At 33.7% G+C, this 16,049-nt stretch overlaps 2 protein-coding genes across 3 annotated transcripts; one reads left to right on the forward strand and one right to left on the reverse strand.

Annotated features, from left to right (window-relative positions):
- Positions 1-2,739: 2,739 nt before the first annotated feature.
- Positions 2,740-10,271, reverse strand: LOC106175220 (F-actin-capping protein subunit alpha-2). Its single transcript, XM_013557117.2, has 10 exons — positions 10,116-10,271; positions 8,291-8,354; positions 7,313-7,364; positions 6,718-6,781; positions 6,338-6,408; positions 5,894-6,109; positions 5,643-5,727; positions 5,400-5,471; positions 5,066-5,128; positions 2,740-3,982 (listed from the first exon to the last, which is right to left on the reverse strand). Exons 1-10 carry the CDS (start codon positions 10,152-10,154, stop codon positions 3,842-3,844), a joined length of 867 nt encoding a protein of 288 aa, XP_013412571.1. The 5' UTR covers positions 10,155-10,271; the 3' UTR covers positions 2,740-3,841.
- Positions 5,729-16,027, forward strand: LOC106175195 (nicolin-1). 2 transcript variants are annotated; one of them, XM_087016330.1, is made up of 8 exons: positions 5,729-5,782; positions 10,393-10,557; positions 12,906-12,981; positions 13,225-13,325; positions 13,649-13,762; positions 14,187-14,270; positions 14,741-14,845; positions 15,326-16,027. In XM_087016330.1, the coding sequence occupies exons 1-8, from the start codon at positions 5,744-5,746 to the stop codon at positions 15,365-15,367; spliced, it is 726 nt and encodes a 241-aa protein (XP_086872456.1). In that variant the 5' UTR covers positions 5,729-5,743; the 3' UTR covers positions 15,368-16,027. The 2 variants fall into 2 exon arrangements, with proteins under 2 accessions (XP_086872456.1, XP_013412528.2); XM_013557074.2 differs by lacking the exon at positions 5,729-5,782 and adding an exon at positions 10,181-10,266.
- Positions 16,028-16,049: the final 22 nt, after the last annotated feature.

Genomic DNA, 16,049 nt, shown 5'->3' on the forward strand with positions numbered 1-16,049 from the left:
GTGCCATTAGATCACAATGCATTAATCCAATTAATGCAGCATTACCATCTCGCGTGTATCTAGCTTAGCCTTATTCTACGTAGTATTTTAAATTAAAAATTCCCATGTTTTAGACTTAATGCATTTTGATGACTGCAAGGTAGACAATCTAGACACTGGCTTGCCACGATTAAATTTATCACAAATGCTTTTTTCAAAAAGGAATACCAATAAACACATTCATGTCCCCGGATATTGCAGGCTAGCCGAATGTCAGTCACACATGCTTCACTTATGCACCTGTACATATACATCAAGAGTGCGTTTACGTATTACGTAATACATGGTCCATTGGGCTGGATCCAGGGAGCGTACTTCATCACGCGGAGACAGGGGGCTCGACATGAAGGTTTTATAGCGGGGTGTTACATGATATTAACTAACGGCGTCGCTGGGGGGTCTATCTCCATCTAATTACTGCCGTCGCCGTTTTGTCCTTCATCTTGCATTTCATTTCTTATTTAAAGTCACCTGGGATTTACATACTGGCTTTAGATGCAAATCAGGCTAAATTATCTTGCTTGTGCCTACTGATGATATTTCGGCACTCGTCAGAATGTTAGTGCAGAGAAGCCTAAAATATTGCCCGTTGATGTTTGAAGCTTGCATTCTCTTTAAATTACCTGTAGGCAAAATACGAAATGATGAAGAAGACAAAACAACAAGATATGCCAATTAAATAAATAAATAAATAAAATAAGAAATGAATCAATGGATGTCAAAATCACGCGTCACTTTGAGTTCAAACGTAGCGTACAAAACTACCCAATAACGAAAATGTTTCGAATAATTTATAAGCACCCACTTACCACTATGCATTAATTAAATCAATATAATAATTTAGTGCACTTAGTTTCAAATCGAGCATGATGTTTTCCTTCCACTTTCCTTTTCTATTAGCGTTGATATTTTGAAGCAGTCACTATCAACATAAATGCGAATGAAAACAAAATCTTGAACTACGAAACGGCATATACAGTTTCGTTACTTTCCTTGTGGGATATATATGTATTGGGAATCGCTTTCGCTCGTTTTCTATTTGCAAGCTTAAGAGTCCTCACATAATTGAGTCATTCTGTTGATTTTCTTTACACAACATTTCCTAATATGTATTGGTATTTGATGTTTGTGTAAACATTATAAAAATAGTATCTTATAGTAAAACTAGTATTCATGGCCTCGTGTTCCTTTAAAGGCATAATAACTCTTTGTATGAGACCTATATTTCACAATAAAAACCTTGTGAATAACTCATAGAAATATAATATATTCTGTTTTACCACAAAAACAGCAGTTATAGCTTTTATTCTGATATTTGAACTTGTCTTTAGACCACGTGACCTCCATTGATGTCTATACTCTGTTAAAATCTCTTAAGAGATTTTAACAAAAAACCAAACTTTTTAGAAAAAAACCAGGGACTAACTTTGAATGTAAAAATGGATTCATTAACCATTGGTAAGTATGGGAAAATTGTTGTTTACTCCAGGAAAATTCATTTTTTGGCCGAAACGAAGAGTTATTATTGCTTTAAGTCGTGTAACTTTTCGACCGGTAACTAACACCACAAACAAAATTTCGTACAAATATTAATAATATCCTAACTTTCTGACAAGAAAGCATTTAACGGTTGTTTTCATGTAAAACTTTCCATTCAAAAGTGTTATTTTTTCCGCTTGCAATTAAATGAGGTTAGAGACAGACGCTAAAACTGACCGCAAGCCAACAAACACATTTACGACGAAAATTTTCTATATATAAATAGTGTTCATATAAGTGTTGTAACTTTTCGACTGGTAATTAACAACAAAACAAAATTTTCCACAAATACTAACAATTTCCTAACTCGCTGACAATAAAGCCTTTTACGATTGTTTTCAAGTAAAACTTTCCATTCAAATGTGGGTATTTTTCCACTTGCATATAAAATGTTGTTAGAGACGGACGCTAAAGCTGACCCCCCCCCCAACGAACACTTTTTCGAAAAAAAAAAAACTTTTGCAACATACTAAAAGGAGTGAAAAAGTAGCGTATATCGCTATTAAAAGAAGGCACCGAGCAAGCAATTAATCAACTATTCTGTCGCAGTAATTGTATCAGAAGGCGCAGCTGGCATTCGACCCTGGTGTGCATGTCGCTATCAGATATTCGTATGTGTAAACCGGTCGGTGTGGTTTCAAGCATGCCAGATAAAATGACTGACAGGTGTCAAATACAGGTGGACGAAAGCTACACTCGGCAAATGGCTAAAACAATCAGTTTGGACCATCTTTCCTAACGAATTCGGACCGTAACTTTTCAATAAGTTTTCAGATTCGATTATTATGACATAAATTTACTTGTAATCCCTGATAGTATTTCTTTTAAAATGTTCATAGTCTACTCTTTATGTTTCTATGTATGGTTAACACATTTTTTTTTGGTCGCACAAAGAAAAACGGAAAAACAAACCTGTGTGACTGAAACAACCCCATTTAACAGGCAAAATAACTTGCCCATGGCTTATGGGTCATGTATTATCGCATATACGAAAGCATCGTGAGAATTAAGTGCCCGGAAACAGGATTAGAAAGATAGAATTTTTTACAGTTACATGGAGTATTAAAATAAAGAGACTCCTGCCTAAAAACACAACTTTTATGCCGAGCTGCTTGTCTGATTAAAAACCTTTTCTTCTAAAAACAAAACATACACATAAAATGATACTGAATGGAGAATTTTTAATTGGCGATATCTGATAATGAAATCAAGATTCTTCAAAGAAAAAATGATATACTTGGCCCTAATTTTTGCGTTAGTAAAGTACATACAAATAATAGCTACTTTTACTAACTGTTAATTCGTAGAACGACATTTCTAATATCGTAGTATTATAACAGAATGTATAACAATAATTTGCTGAAGATTTTATGAAATTCGCCCATGTTTTCTGATCTCTCTTATATGGATAGTTGGACATCCAAGGTAACACTTCCACAAACATCACTGCATAAGGAAGACCTCTTTTAAAACGAGCAATTCTTTGAAAAATATAATCAGACAATTCTCTTCAAATCCCCCCTCTAGGATAAACTGAACATAGGGCGGTAATAAAAAGTGGCCAATGACGAAGATTATTGGGTGCAGTAACATACATTGTCTCAATGCAACAAATTTTCAAGGAAATGAAGTGTGATCACCTTAAGAAATTGGTAACTAAATCTTTTCCAAGAAACCAATCACATTCACTGTACAGGAATAAACCACCTTTTGAGCAAGGTCTCCAAACCCCACAGTGCATTGCGCTAAAAAGCCTAAAAGCTATATACCACAGAAGTCCCTGACGAAATGATCCAGTCTCAATTGGCAATTTAACACTGATAACATCCTTCCCAAGTTCACTCTATTTTTCAAAAAGCTTGTATATTTACAAATCCTGCGACAGCTGTCCTTGTCTATGTCAAACAAATTACCTGGTGCCATGACAACCTTTCATAGTAACGACAAAATGATCTGAAAAGAAGTGCCAAGCTGGTATTCCAATGCAATCATTTTTCTAATTTTGATTGAATTTCTCTCATGTTAAACCCCCCAAGGTAAAACAAATATGGCATACAATTTTGAGAGGGTAGGTATCAAAAAAGCAAAAACAATCTTGATCAATCCAGGGAATTCTTGAAGTGGTGAGTATCCCAATCACAAAAAGCACTTTTGATCCGTGCCTTTTCATTTCCATAACATAGAAGTAGTGTCTGTAGTTATTATTAATGCTAATAATAATAATATCTGGGGAAAATTCCTATTTAGCTCCTAGGAATCATTGTTATGCATTCTTTAGTTCATTCCCTATTTTGTAACCTAGGATTTTGTTCCAGTCTATCTTGGTGCGTGTTACAGGCAACTGTCGACGTAATGCCTTGAATGTTGTGTCCGACATTGTCAGGTAGTTCTTAGAGATGGCAGTCTGAAAGACAATAGATAAAAGGGTTATGGAGAGAGTTAAAAAATAATTGTAACGAAATCAAATAATTAATTATAATAATAATTTTTCATTAAAAAATTAAATCAAAATAATAAATAAATATATAATAAATTATTTTAAAATTGAATTAAATAGAAATTATTTTTGTGACTGAATTTCAAAGTTTACCCCCCCAAAAAATAAATTTAAAAAAATAAATAAATAAATAAATTCTTACGCTTCATTCACAAAACAGTCATGTTAAAATAAGTAATTCAAAAATGTAAAATCTGAGTTGCAAATTGTTTTATCTCTCCAGAGTAAACGATCTTAACACCAAGATCATAAGCCTTACACACTGCAGTAGCATGTTTGTCTGTCCTGGATTAGATGATGTAAAGCACTTGAACAAACACTGACACAGTAAGTGTGTCTATAACATTTGCTTTGTCTACTTCAAGAGCCAAAACTCAAGGTTATTATTGTCTCAAATTACTGGTGTACTACAAGTCACACACACAAGCTCTACATACTAAAATGTTGGTTGATAAAGGCGTAGCTTGGTAGAGTGTCCATGTATTTGTGTGTGTGTGTGTGTGTGGGGGGGGGGGGGGGGGGAGCAGATCAATGATACTGAAATTTGTTTAGAAAACATAACCATATTATGCAGAATTTGGATAGACCTTAACCCAAATGTTTTCTAACACCCTCCCATAAAAAGAAAATGTGTCTGAGGACAAAAGTAACAATTCGAATAGACATAGGTGATCAGAAAAATTTAATAAATATAGATAAAATATATTATAACATGGATTTTATAACTAAATGTACCATGCAAAGGAGGAGTTAAGTAGAGATAAGACTGAACCTCAGACTAAAACTTCCTGGCAGATCAGTCAACTCTCCTGCACAGTTGTACTAAACTTGAAATAACTAGTTCATGGCCAGTCTAACATATACAGTGAGGATGTGAGCAGTGTGTTAGAGAAGAAAAGACCACAACTGAAAAGGAGTTGCACAACAGAATGACTTTGATTGTGATAGTTGTGATTTGTGAACTGAGCACAAGCCAAACTTGTTCCTTACTTGGTATTCATTCTCTGCCTCTTGTACAATTTGAACAAACTTCTTGGCTGTTTCTTGTTCACTCTGTATTGGTCCAGAATTCAGAAAATAGTAAAACGAAGATTACTATACAAAACACTTTCAAATCACTTACATGATACATATTAAGATTTTATCAAATACAATATCAAAAGATTTTTGACAAAAATGTGATAGATGAACCAACCATTTAAGAAATAAAGATTGATTTTAAATGCCAAATATAAATGAAAACTTTTAAAACAATCTTACTTGGGCTCTAAATTCTGTAAAATGTTCAAATAAATTAAAAATAGGAAAAGAGGAAAAAACTTACGGATGCATTTAGATCATTTTTCACTTCTTTAGAACTCACTAGTTGGACATTACCATCCTCATAATAGTGGACCTGAAAAGGGCAACACAGAAATACATAATGTCTCTGGGAATAATCTACAATGCACTTTACACAAAAACACCTCCATTTAAAAATGACATTTTTGCAAAATTATAATGCCACTGAAATATCTTTTTTTATTATGCAACTGATAATAAAACATGCCTGGTATTTCATATTTACCTGCACTTTGAGAATGCCTGTTATTTCTGAGCTTCCACCAGACTCTGGAAATGTGACAGACCATTGTGAACGCCAGCGGCCATTCCTGCAAGTAGAAAACGATGCCAGTGATGTCGGTACACACAAAATCATATCCACAGGTGATCTCTTTTTTTTCCTTCTCATCTTTTTATTAATTTTCTCCCTGAAAAAAAAAAACGCTATCAGAAGGCTATATACTCCTCCCTTACATTCGCAATATAAAATCTTACCAGAAATTCTTTGGCTGGAATTGGTGGCTTTCTATACAAGCTATAAGTGTGATGTTTCCCCCTGCACTGCTCCCATACACTGTGCAGTGACCGTACTTGTAGTATTCATGGGTATAGGTGGTGAACGCTGTCTCCAGGGCTGCTCGCCAGGGCTCAGCTGTGTGGTCAATGTCCGCGGACTGCAGGTCACTGCCCTCTTTCCTCAAATGATCATACCTGAGATTCAAATGGAAAATGTGATTTATAGATATATGTCTATAGGTTCGATTTATCTTCTCCTTCATTTTTTGTAAATCAGCAATTTCGCTCAAGTCTGAATAGCCTAAAAATCAAAGAATCATCCCATATTTCTTAAAAAAACAATAGTATACATGTCAGTGGAACAGTATTACCATGAGATCACAGGAAAAAGTATCTTGAGAATCAATAGAATCGAGTACTAACCTTAATGACTGTTTTGTTCTTGGTACTAAAAATCTACCCCCACCAAGGTCTCCATGGTCAGTTATTAGCACCTGGGGGATACAGAAAAACATAACAGAATGAGATAGCAAATATTTCTTTTGACACTTGTATCACTTACAGATTAGTTTCAGGACCCATGTAACCATATGGTACATCTTTAAAATTACAATGATTAATCAGTTGATTTATGTCTACTGCATAAAAGTGCAATTTTACAGTGTTTATAAATACAGTAAAACAAGACTGGTCCAATTTATTGTAATGCAATTTAGTTTTACCAAAGTCTAAAAACAGGAAGAGCAGTTTTACTGCCACAAAAAGCTTTACTGCTGTTTAAAAATCAAGTGACATGTCATTACCTGTTCTTCAGAACCATCAACTTTGCATGGAGTGAACTGGTCTTTGTTGTATTGTGCAAAGGCCCTACAGAGATAAAGGAAATAAATGAAACATTACATGATTTGAGCATTGACATACTCATATTCATAAGATAGCCAATTTAAACTGCTGACCAACCTCTCTTTTTTTTTTTTTTTTACATTTTAACAAGTACTGGTAATATAAAACCAATAAAAACATTAATAAGTACCACAGATTGTCTGAGACTATTAATCACACCACCCAAACAACCAATTGATAAGAGTGAGAACAATAAGTTTTCATTACATGTATTTTATGTGTATTTAATGACCGCACAAATATAATCATCACTATCACCAACTTTGGAGATCTAATTGCAATTGTAACAGTGCTGAATTTCCAGATCAAAACATTTCACACATAATTATAAATATTCATGGCCTTTTGGGAAATTGAAAACAAGTGCCTTGAACACAAGTACCCAGATTATATGGTTTTTCTATTGCCAAGGTCATGGGAATTCAATGAGCATAAATTTTAAAGAAGGGCACACTGTGTTGACAGTATTGATAATAGTGATTAAATATCACCTACCCTGATGCCTCCTCCTTCAATAAGTTATCATCATTCAGCAGTATTCTCACATCTGTAATCCACAAAATTTAAATTACTAAAAGCATTACTATATATTTCAGAACACAACCTGGTGTTTTCTAATATAGTGTCTTTACCATGATAGAAATTGAACTATACAGCCATGCCTCTTCAATACATAATGTTTTAATGTGTCTGTATACACCCACATGTAATATTGCAAAACATTATATTGCCATTTGTCTAGTACAACGCAATGACCAGTGTTTTGTGTTTACCCTCTCCAAATTTACTATTAACGCATTGTTTCACAAATGCACACAAATTTTGGTATGGCTATGAAGGACGAATTGCGCCTTAGCAAATTGGACCACAAGAATGTACTGATATGAAGACTGGGTCTGCACCTTACAGACACCATGAAACTGTATATATTGTAACAATACTGACATGCAGTAAACTTAAATTTAAAAAAAAATCTTCATAATACTTTCATTTTGAACTTTTTACTGTAGCAATGCCACTATCAATACCAGTATGCAAGTACAGGTATGTACACAACCCAGATAAGAACATAGGTAAATATAACTCTTCACTTCCTTGATCTAACACGAGTGAGATAATGATCCACATACATGGATTATCCTTCACTAACTTTTGTGAGAAGGATGGGATCTAAGTATTTTACCAAAACTCAGGAAAAAATTATACCTTCTGAAAACAGAAGAGGGCTGCTTTCCCATTACTAGACAATTTCCCATTTAGAATACTGGTGATAAAATTAGCAATATCAGAAAACTCTGCACATGCTTCATTTCAATTAGAAAATGTTCCATCATTTGATGAATTTTTTCCAACTCACTGCCCAGATCACTCCTCCAAGACTTCCCATTAAAACCAATAACCATGCACTTCATTCACTACTTTCATTATTATGCAAGAGCAACATTTCTGCACAAAAAAAGGGGCGATACTCACCGTTAAAAACTTCATTAAATTCTCCTGGAGGTGCGTGGAGGATAAAGTCAGAGGCTATCCGCACCTGAAGAGGCAAAAAACAATTAGTGCAAAATATGAGAAGAAACATAACAAAACATTGGTAGCCAGATTACGATTGTGCTGCAGTCCGTTTTACTGCAGATATTTGTTGATACCTATATTAAGCAACCACATTGAACTTGGACTGCTAATTAGCTTCTTCACATCTGCTGGAAAACATACTGTATGGACAGTGAGAGGTCAGCTGTTTTCTCAAATCACCTGTTGTCAGTAAATAAGTTATAAATAAAACGTGAGTTTAGACTAAAGCAATTCACAATGAGCATCAACAGGCTAACATTAAAAACAAAAAGAAATGTCAGGCAAATATGAAAAATGGCTTGAAACATAAAATGCCAAAATAACATCATTAGCATTTTTCTATCCATCTATTAACAAAAAAAAAAAAAAAAAAAAAAAAAAAAAAAAAAAAAAAAAAAAAAACAGCAAAAAGGAAAAGAAAGAAAGAGAGTCAGAAAGAAAAGCAACAATGAAATAAATGTATTTTTTCAACTTGAATATTTGAACCTTTTCAGAGATATCGTCTGATTTGAAAACTTTCTAAAGTAAGTGCTGTTTGCTTCATGCAAAACTAACTTACATTTTCTCAGCAAAGCACAATTTTGAAATATAAAAGACCAAAACATCATTGATTAATGCATGAAGTATGCTGGTATGATTTTATTGATTTTACAAGTACATTAAACATAACAGCTACATTGCTGGAAATCAATGCCTCATAACTCTATTTCAGCGTCTCAACTAGCTCAATATATAAGGATTGTTTTTTTCAATTTCTGTTTCAGTTACAAAGACAATACACTGTAAAAATAACTATTAGTTGGCGATGTACTCAACATGAGCACCCAACTGTCAGACTGTTCTTTCTTCACGTTAAAGTCGTTGGAAAATGAATGCAGTTTTAAGAGAGGGCTTAAGCTCAAAACGAAGACCCCAAACTGTTAATTTCATATTCACATTGAAATAAATGAATAAATGAAACAATATTCCACAAAATGTAATTTTTAATCTTTTGGGACTGGATGCAAACTTGATAAGATGTTATAAAAAGTGGTCTATAAAAAACAGACATATTATCAACTTCAGGACAAAAATGACTGACAGTCATAAAGATCACTTTTGTCATACAACCACCGCTCCTCACAATGGTAGGAAACTCCCCAACTCTCTTAGACTGCAACATTTGTTCAATATTAATGTACAACAAATAAGTTTGTTTTTCAAACTGTGACAATGCAATACCTTTCATGCATGCAAAGTTGCCAGTCACATAGGCGTGATTCCTATTAATGTGATTCATTACTGCACTGCGGGGCAAATGACAAGTCAATACAATGCTAAGGTAATGATTGTAACCCGAACCTCTTCACAATGACATCATGTGACAAATATCACTCGTTCAATATTAGAAAACAATCAATGCAAAGCACTGTTCATAAATTGCAAAAGAAGAACCTGAATGTTTTTTTAAATAGGTCGGATGTTTTCTTAAAAGTGTCTGTTGTCAGAGAGAACTGTTGCTGCAGTACAGAGATGTACAAATAAAAAATAAATAGGCTATCAAAAAGGCGGAAATGAAAAGTCGAAGCACAACTTCAAACTTAGCCGGTGACCGGCTTCGTTTGATAAGTGCTTGTAGACAAGCTGAGCCAAAATGTGTCTAGAATTTGAAATGGAAACAACGTAAGAAGCCTCTCTGACACTCAGCGACAACATGTTTATCTTTCAATCACCGGAAACTAACCTTTTCTTCATCTGAAATGGGTTCATCATAGTCTGCCATTTTGCTGTCTGTCTGTGTGTCTTTTGCGGTACACGCCTTTCAATGCATTCTGGGATTGAGGTTTATTTCTCAAAATAGCCAACTCCGCATGCACACATTTTACGGATATCAGGTAAAAATTAGTAAAACGTAATTCTAAACATAAATTTCACCAGATTCTTACCATATCTTCAAAATTCAATGTTCTCGTAAAGTTCCAAAAACTAGAGATGTTGCAGACTTCAACTTCCGTTTACAGGTTGACAACATTTTGATCGATGGAGTAAACACCACCATGAACGCTGATCCGAAAAACGGGACCGTGAAGACACCGGTTTATATCAAAGTTGGGGATCCCAAGAAAGAGTTCTTTTCTGGATGCTGCATATTCGATGTTGCATTTCCGAACACGGTGTCAGTGGAGGTACCTAAATGCGACCCCCCCCCCCCATCATGGGCACCTGTAGTTGTTTTCATTTTTAAAAATGACAAGTGACACCCAGTGTGTGTGTGTGTGTAAGTGTGTGTGTCTGGTTGAGGGGTCAGGGGTGTTAAAAGTATGTGAATAAGGTGCACTGTGAAAGACGGTGTTTTACTTAAACATGCATATATTTTAAGCGATGCATGGTTATAATATTTTAAGTATTTTTTAGTGTAGAATTTAAACCAACGGATGAAAACTTCCCTCAGACTGTGATGTTGGCCACTGGTCCAGTAAAATTTTTATGTACAGACACAGATGTGTCTGTACATATTGCCATCACCTGCGTCTGTCGTCGCCGATGGCGATGCCGATGCCGATGCCGATGCCGTGCACTTTCCTTGTAAACACGATAAGTGGAGGGCAGTTTTACTTTTTGGCTTTATATTTACAGAGCTGGTGAATATTCATAAAACGCAGGTCAAGTTCGAAAATCAGCATGATCGGGCCATTATTGTAGAAGTTATGCTGTTTTTTCACTTTTCAGCATATTTTTCACATTTCCTCAGATTTAATTCTTAGGCATGTTAACAGTCTCATTATTAAACTAATAAGATACGTAAAAGTTTTTGTTTGACATTTCCTGCATCTTTACAACATTGTTAGTTGATTTTGTAAAAATGATGGTAAACTTGTTATCATGTATTGTGTAATAAAGTTTCAAAAATGGAAATAAACTCATATCATTGCAGTTTGTCAGATTCAATCATTCACTATGTTCAGAATCTCAGAATGGAAGAAATTGGACATTTAACACTGCTTTATTGATATTTTTCCCATCTCATCAATATTCTTAGTTGATCATATAAAAATGGCAGTAAACTGTTAATTTTGTTTTATGTTAAAAATTGTTAAAAATGGAAAAAAAAACATTTCAGAACAGTGCTGTCTTGTTTACATTTTGGCATTTTCAAGTTGTGACTTTGAAGTTCCATGGGCCTGAAGACCTTTGCTAGTCACATTTTCTGAATATCCATGATACTAATATTTTATTATTAAATATTGATGGTCATTATGCTGTTAAACATTATGTAATATTGCATCAAAATTTGAAAAAAAAAAACTATTTTGGGCACTGCTTCCATGATGACCATTTAAGAAAAACCATGTCACTTACTGTTCTCAAACAGTACAGTAAATATGTACAGATGTGTCAAAAATGTGTCTGTACATATTGCCATCACCTGCGTCTGTCTTCGCCGTCAGCGCCGTCACCGTCGTCACCGTCGTCACCTGCGCCTTGCACTTTAATTGTAAACACGATAAGTGGAAGGCAGTTTTACTTTTGGGCTTTATATTTACAGAGCTGATGAATATTCATAAAATGCAGGTCAAGTTTGAAAATCAGCATGATCGGGCCATTATTGTAGAAGTCATGCTTTTTTTCACTTTTCAGCATATTTCACATATTGGCATTTTCAAGGTGTGACTTTGAAGTTCTACATGCATGCTTGAAGACCCATGCTAGTCACATTTTCTGAAAATCCATGATACGTATATTTTATTATTAAAAATTGACGGTCATTATGCTGTTAACCAATATGTAATATTGCATCAGAATAGAAGAAAACAATTATGGGTGCTGCTGCCATGATGACCATTATGGGAAAATAATGTTACTTATGATTGCCAAATGTTCAAAAAAGAAATGCAGGACTAAAATGCAGCCTGGGTTGGAAAAGTAGTCTAATTGGCTTCTTTTTCTGGAAGTTATACATTTTCAAAGTGTGAACTTGAACTCCCATGGGCCTGAAGCCTTATGCTTGTTACATGTTTTACTTACATTGGTATTACCTGTTGAGCATAATTAAAATTTGATGTTGAATTTGCAGTTTAACATAATGTACTTTTGCATCAGAATTGACAGTAGCCTATTTTGTGCATAGTTATTTCCTGCTTTTTGTCTGTACATTTGACAGCTTTGCTGCCTTGTTTAATGTTTGAATTTAGTGGTCTAAATTGCCATTAGTTTTTTTTCCTATAAGTTAAAACAAAAAAGCTTTCAATTTGAAGTATTTTCCCCCGAAATGTTACTGTCACATGATAATTCTAAACAGAAAAAGAAAACATTTGACAAAATCAGGGTCTTGTTATTACTTATATTAATGCAATAGGGGAAAATGTCCAGTCACACTGAAATTTTTGTTCAAACCAGTGAATACTGATTTAGACCAGTAGATTTTAGGAGACTGGTGGTCTGAATGGCTAGAAGGCTGAAAAGTTAATAGCACAAAGTGGTTCCTACAAGATGTAGATGGCCAGCTAACATATGTTACATATTGCTTTTTCAGATTAATGAATTCAGCTTCAAAAATTACTATGGTCACACGTTGACGGTAATGGCACGGAGGAAAGAAGAGCCAGGCAGTGAGTATACTTCAGTTTTACTAAATCAACAATTATGATAATAGCATTTGATGCCCTATTCATTAACACTGATGTACCTGTATTGTTTTATGTTCGTTGTTGTGTTTGAGGGATGTAGACAAAGTTTAAGTGAAAACTATCTTTGTTGTTAAAATGAGGGGAAACCTGTGCGTACATTATACCAGTTTGTGAACATTTAACAGTGTAATTTACCAGTGCTGTTTTTATTGTTTTTACCAATAGTTGAGCCTAAGTGGAAAACATGTCTAAAGAGAATGAAGCTTATGCCAAATCCACATTTTGAGACTGGAGCTCAAGATTACTTTACTGTCACCAGAAAACAGGTATTTAATAGATGTTTTAACATTAAAAAAAAAAAAAAATTACATTACTTTGATATTTATTTTGTGTATTTTTCTCCCAAAATTTTTATTTTCAAAGTAATTTTTTATAAAGATGACACAAGTCATATTTTCTGCATTCAAATTGTATTTACGTGAAATAACAAGCAATTTTTTCTTTATTGAAGGACATAATTTTACACCTAATGATTTGTGGATGCATAAATTATATTACGTAGTATTTCAAGAGAAATTTTTTTGATGATTGGGCATATTTATCTTGTTGATAGTGCAACAAAGTAATAATATTTTATCTCATCTTCCAGCTTCTGTTTGATCTCACCAATGTGACAGGTCTAAGGTTTATACTGAGACAACCGTCTCCTGTGTGGAAGGAATTTAAACTGGAAGAGCTGACCTTTGTAAAAACTACTTCTGAGGTAGGGTTAATTAATTGGTTAACTATCTGATCAACCGCTTTCAACCTGCCAATCGATTGACTGATTGGGTGATTTCTTTTGATATCTGTGTAGTGAAGAGAAAATGTCTTCATATTGGTTTAAATGTTTTTTCTTTGCCTTTTCTGTCAAACTATTATTTCATTATATTATATTATATTTTATTATATTATATCAGTACAGTGCAGTAAAAATCTCACCCTTTTCATTGTTTTGACATTATATTTTCGATAAATATGAATTTGTAGATTCTCAATAATATTATCTTTCAGTTCTATCATGTTTCACTATGTCCAATTTTATGTAAGTTGCTTTGAGGTATTACATATGTGTAGTGATAGTAATTATGTTTCAGTGTCATAAGAGTTTCTTTTCTGATCTTATCCATGTACATGTATTTTCATAGACTGCTAAGAGTGCGCCATTACCAGCCTGGTTACTGAGGCCTCCAAGGGCCCATGGAGACTACCCAGAGGAAAAAGAAATAAAGGTAAAATATGTGCTGAAAGTAATCATATAGTTATGTCAAGTGAAAGAGTGATATTATTATTGGTAAAAAAAGAATTGTTTTGAAAGAGACTGAAAACTATTTGTACTTATGAGGCATGATATGAGACTGGCATTTAAAATTTGGGACTAATTTAGCTTTTATTTGTGTTTCTTGTAGCCATACATAAAGTCTTTAAAAAAAGTTGAATATTTGCATAAGACAGGTGTTTGGAATTTGAGAGTAATTATGAAAATTATTTGTATTTCAGTTTGCCCCATAATGAAATATTAAAAAAAAGTTGAATATATGCAAAAGACAGGTGTTTGGAATTGAAGAGTAATTAAGAAAATTATTTGTATTTCAGGTATCCCTTCATAAAATCTTAAAAAAAGGTTGAATAATTGCATAATAAAGGTGTTTTAGGAGTTTTGAAATTTAAGAGTATATTACAACAATCATTGATGTTTCAGGGACTTCCTCCCATGGATGACCTGTCCAGTCACTTACAACAGATGTGGGCTATGGTCCAGCAAGCTACGGCTAACCAGACCCAAGTTTCTCTGGGAAGATTTGACGTAAGTGTTCTCATGGACTTCTAATAGAAATTTAGAGAATTTAATCTCATGTGATTGTTGTAAAGTGCTTTTGAGTAGTTGGTTAAAAGGAGGCCCGTGATTTGAACTTGATGATGCATTGTTTTATATTTATTCCAATCTAATCATTGAACTATTCTCTGTGACGTGATGTGAGACCTACAGAGAAATGTCTTAACCAGAATCATTGTATTTTGGTTTGAAATGTTTTTTCTTTGCCTTTACTTACACATTATTTTAATTTTATTATATTATATTATGTCAATACAGATCATTAAAACTTGGTTGACTTCAATTAATGTTTTGATAAATGTGAAATTGTTGATTCAGGATAATATTAAATCTTAAATTAAACTTGTTTTTCCATGTCCAATTTTATATAAGTTGCAGTGCACTGAGATACTATTTTGTGTTCAAGCTCAAAGATATATTAATATTATATATTTTATCATATATTTCCAGGTGGACAACAGTTATGACATTAATCTGTTGTCATATACTTGACCAAGCACCATGCCAGTACTTCTGGTAAATTGTTCTGTGAAGTCGCACAAAGGCAGTCACTGTGAGGAAATATGGTGTGGATAGAAGGGGTGTAGTGTAGTGCATTTCATGACAAAGGGATCATTTTCATGACATCTTGAAGTGACAACAAACCACGGTGACCCTTAGACAACTGCTGGCAGTGAAATTTTTTTACGGAAGGATTTTGTGCTGAATTAAATAAATTAAAGATTATTATAATTATTTAAGATCTTTTAAGTTCAGCAGCTAAATAAACGTATCATGATTGTTTGCATTGTGCATAAGATTATTTTCATTGTGGTGTTGACCAGCTGTGAGTTGGTGACTGTTTGTATTGACAAACATTAAGTAAAGCATTTGCTTTAAATATCAACCTGTCATTGAAGAAGTCAGACCTTGGAAATGTTGATATAGAAGTTGTCTGTTAAACATTCCATTTGTTTTAACATGTTGGACTATCGGCCTGTTGATAGAAAAGATAATTTTTGTCATCTTTTTAGTCATGTTTAGTTTTCTTATTAATAACTGACATGCCTAAGCGTATATCTTCTTAAGCATGATTTATGGTAAACATTACTCTCTGAATTGTGATACTTTTTGTTAAGTTTATAAATACAATAAATCAGAAACTTTGTAAGATGTTCTTGATTTTATTTAAAAC

The sequence above is a fragment of the Lingula anatina genome, chromosome 6 (genome assembly GCF_051362555.1).
Source record: "Lingula anatina isolate TDL-2025a chromosome 6, LinAna3.0, whole genome shotgun sequence".
Taxonomy (NCBI): Eukaryota; Metazoa; Brachiopoda; class Lingulata; order Lingulida; family Lingulidae; genus Lingula; species Lingula anatina.

What these genes read in the sequence shown, in the direction of transcription:
- LOC106175195 (XM_087016330.1), top strand. Translation starts at nt 5,744, where the DNA reads ATGCCAGTGATGTCGGTACACACAAAATCATATCCACAG. An exon ending in GAGGAAAGAAGAGCCAGGCA is followed by an intron (nt 12,982 to 13,224) that starts GTGAGTATACTT and finishes TTTTACCAATAG; the next exon opens with TTGAGCCTAAGTGGAAAACA. An exon ending in CAGAGGAAAAAGAAATAAAG is followed by an intron (nt 14,271 to 14,740) that starts GTAAAATATGTG and finishes TTGATGTTTCAG; the next exon opens with GGACTTCCTCCCATGGATGA.
- LOC106175220 (XM_013557117.2), bottom strand. Translation starts at nt 10,154, where the DNA reads ATGGCAGACTATGATGAACCCATTTCAGATGAAGAAAAG. An exon ending in AGAACAAAACAGTCATTAAG is followed by an intron (nt 6,110 to 6,337) that starts GTTAGTACTCGA and finishes TTTGAATCTCAG; the next exon opens with GTATGATCATTTGAGGAAAG. An exon ending in AGGCAGAGAATGAATACCAA is followed by an intron (nt 3,983 to 5,065) that starts GTAAGGAACAAG and finishes ATTGTCTTTCAG; the next exon opens with ACTGCCATCTCTAAGAACTA.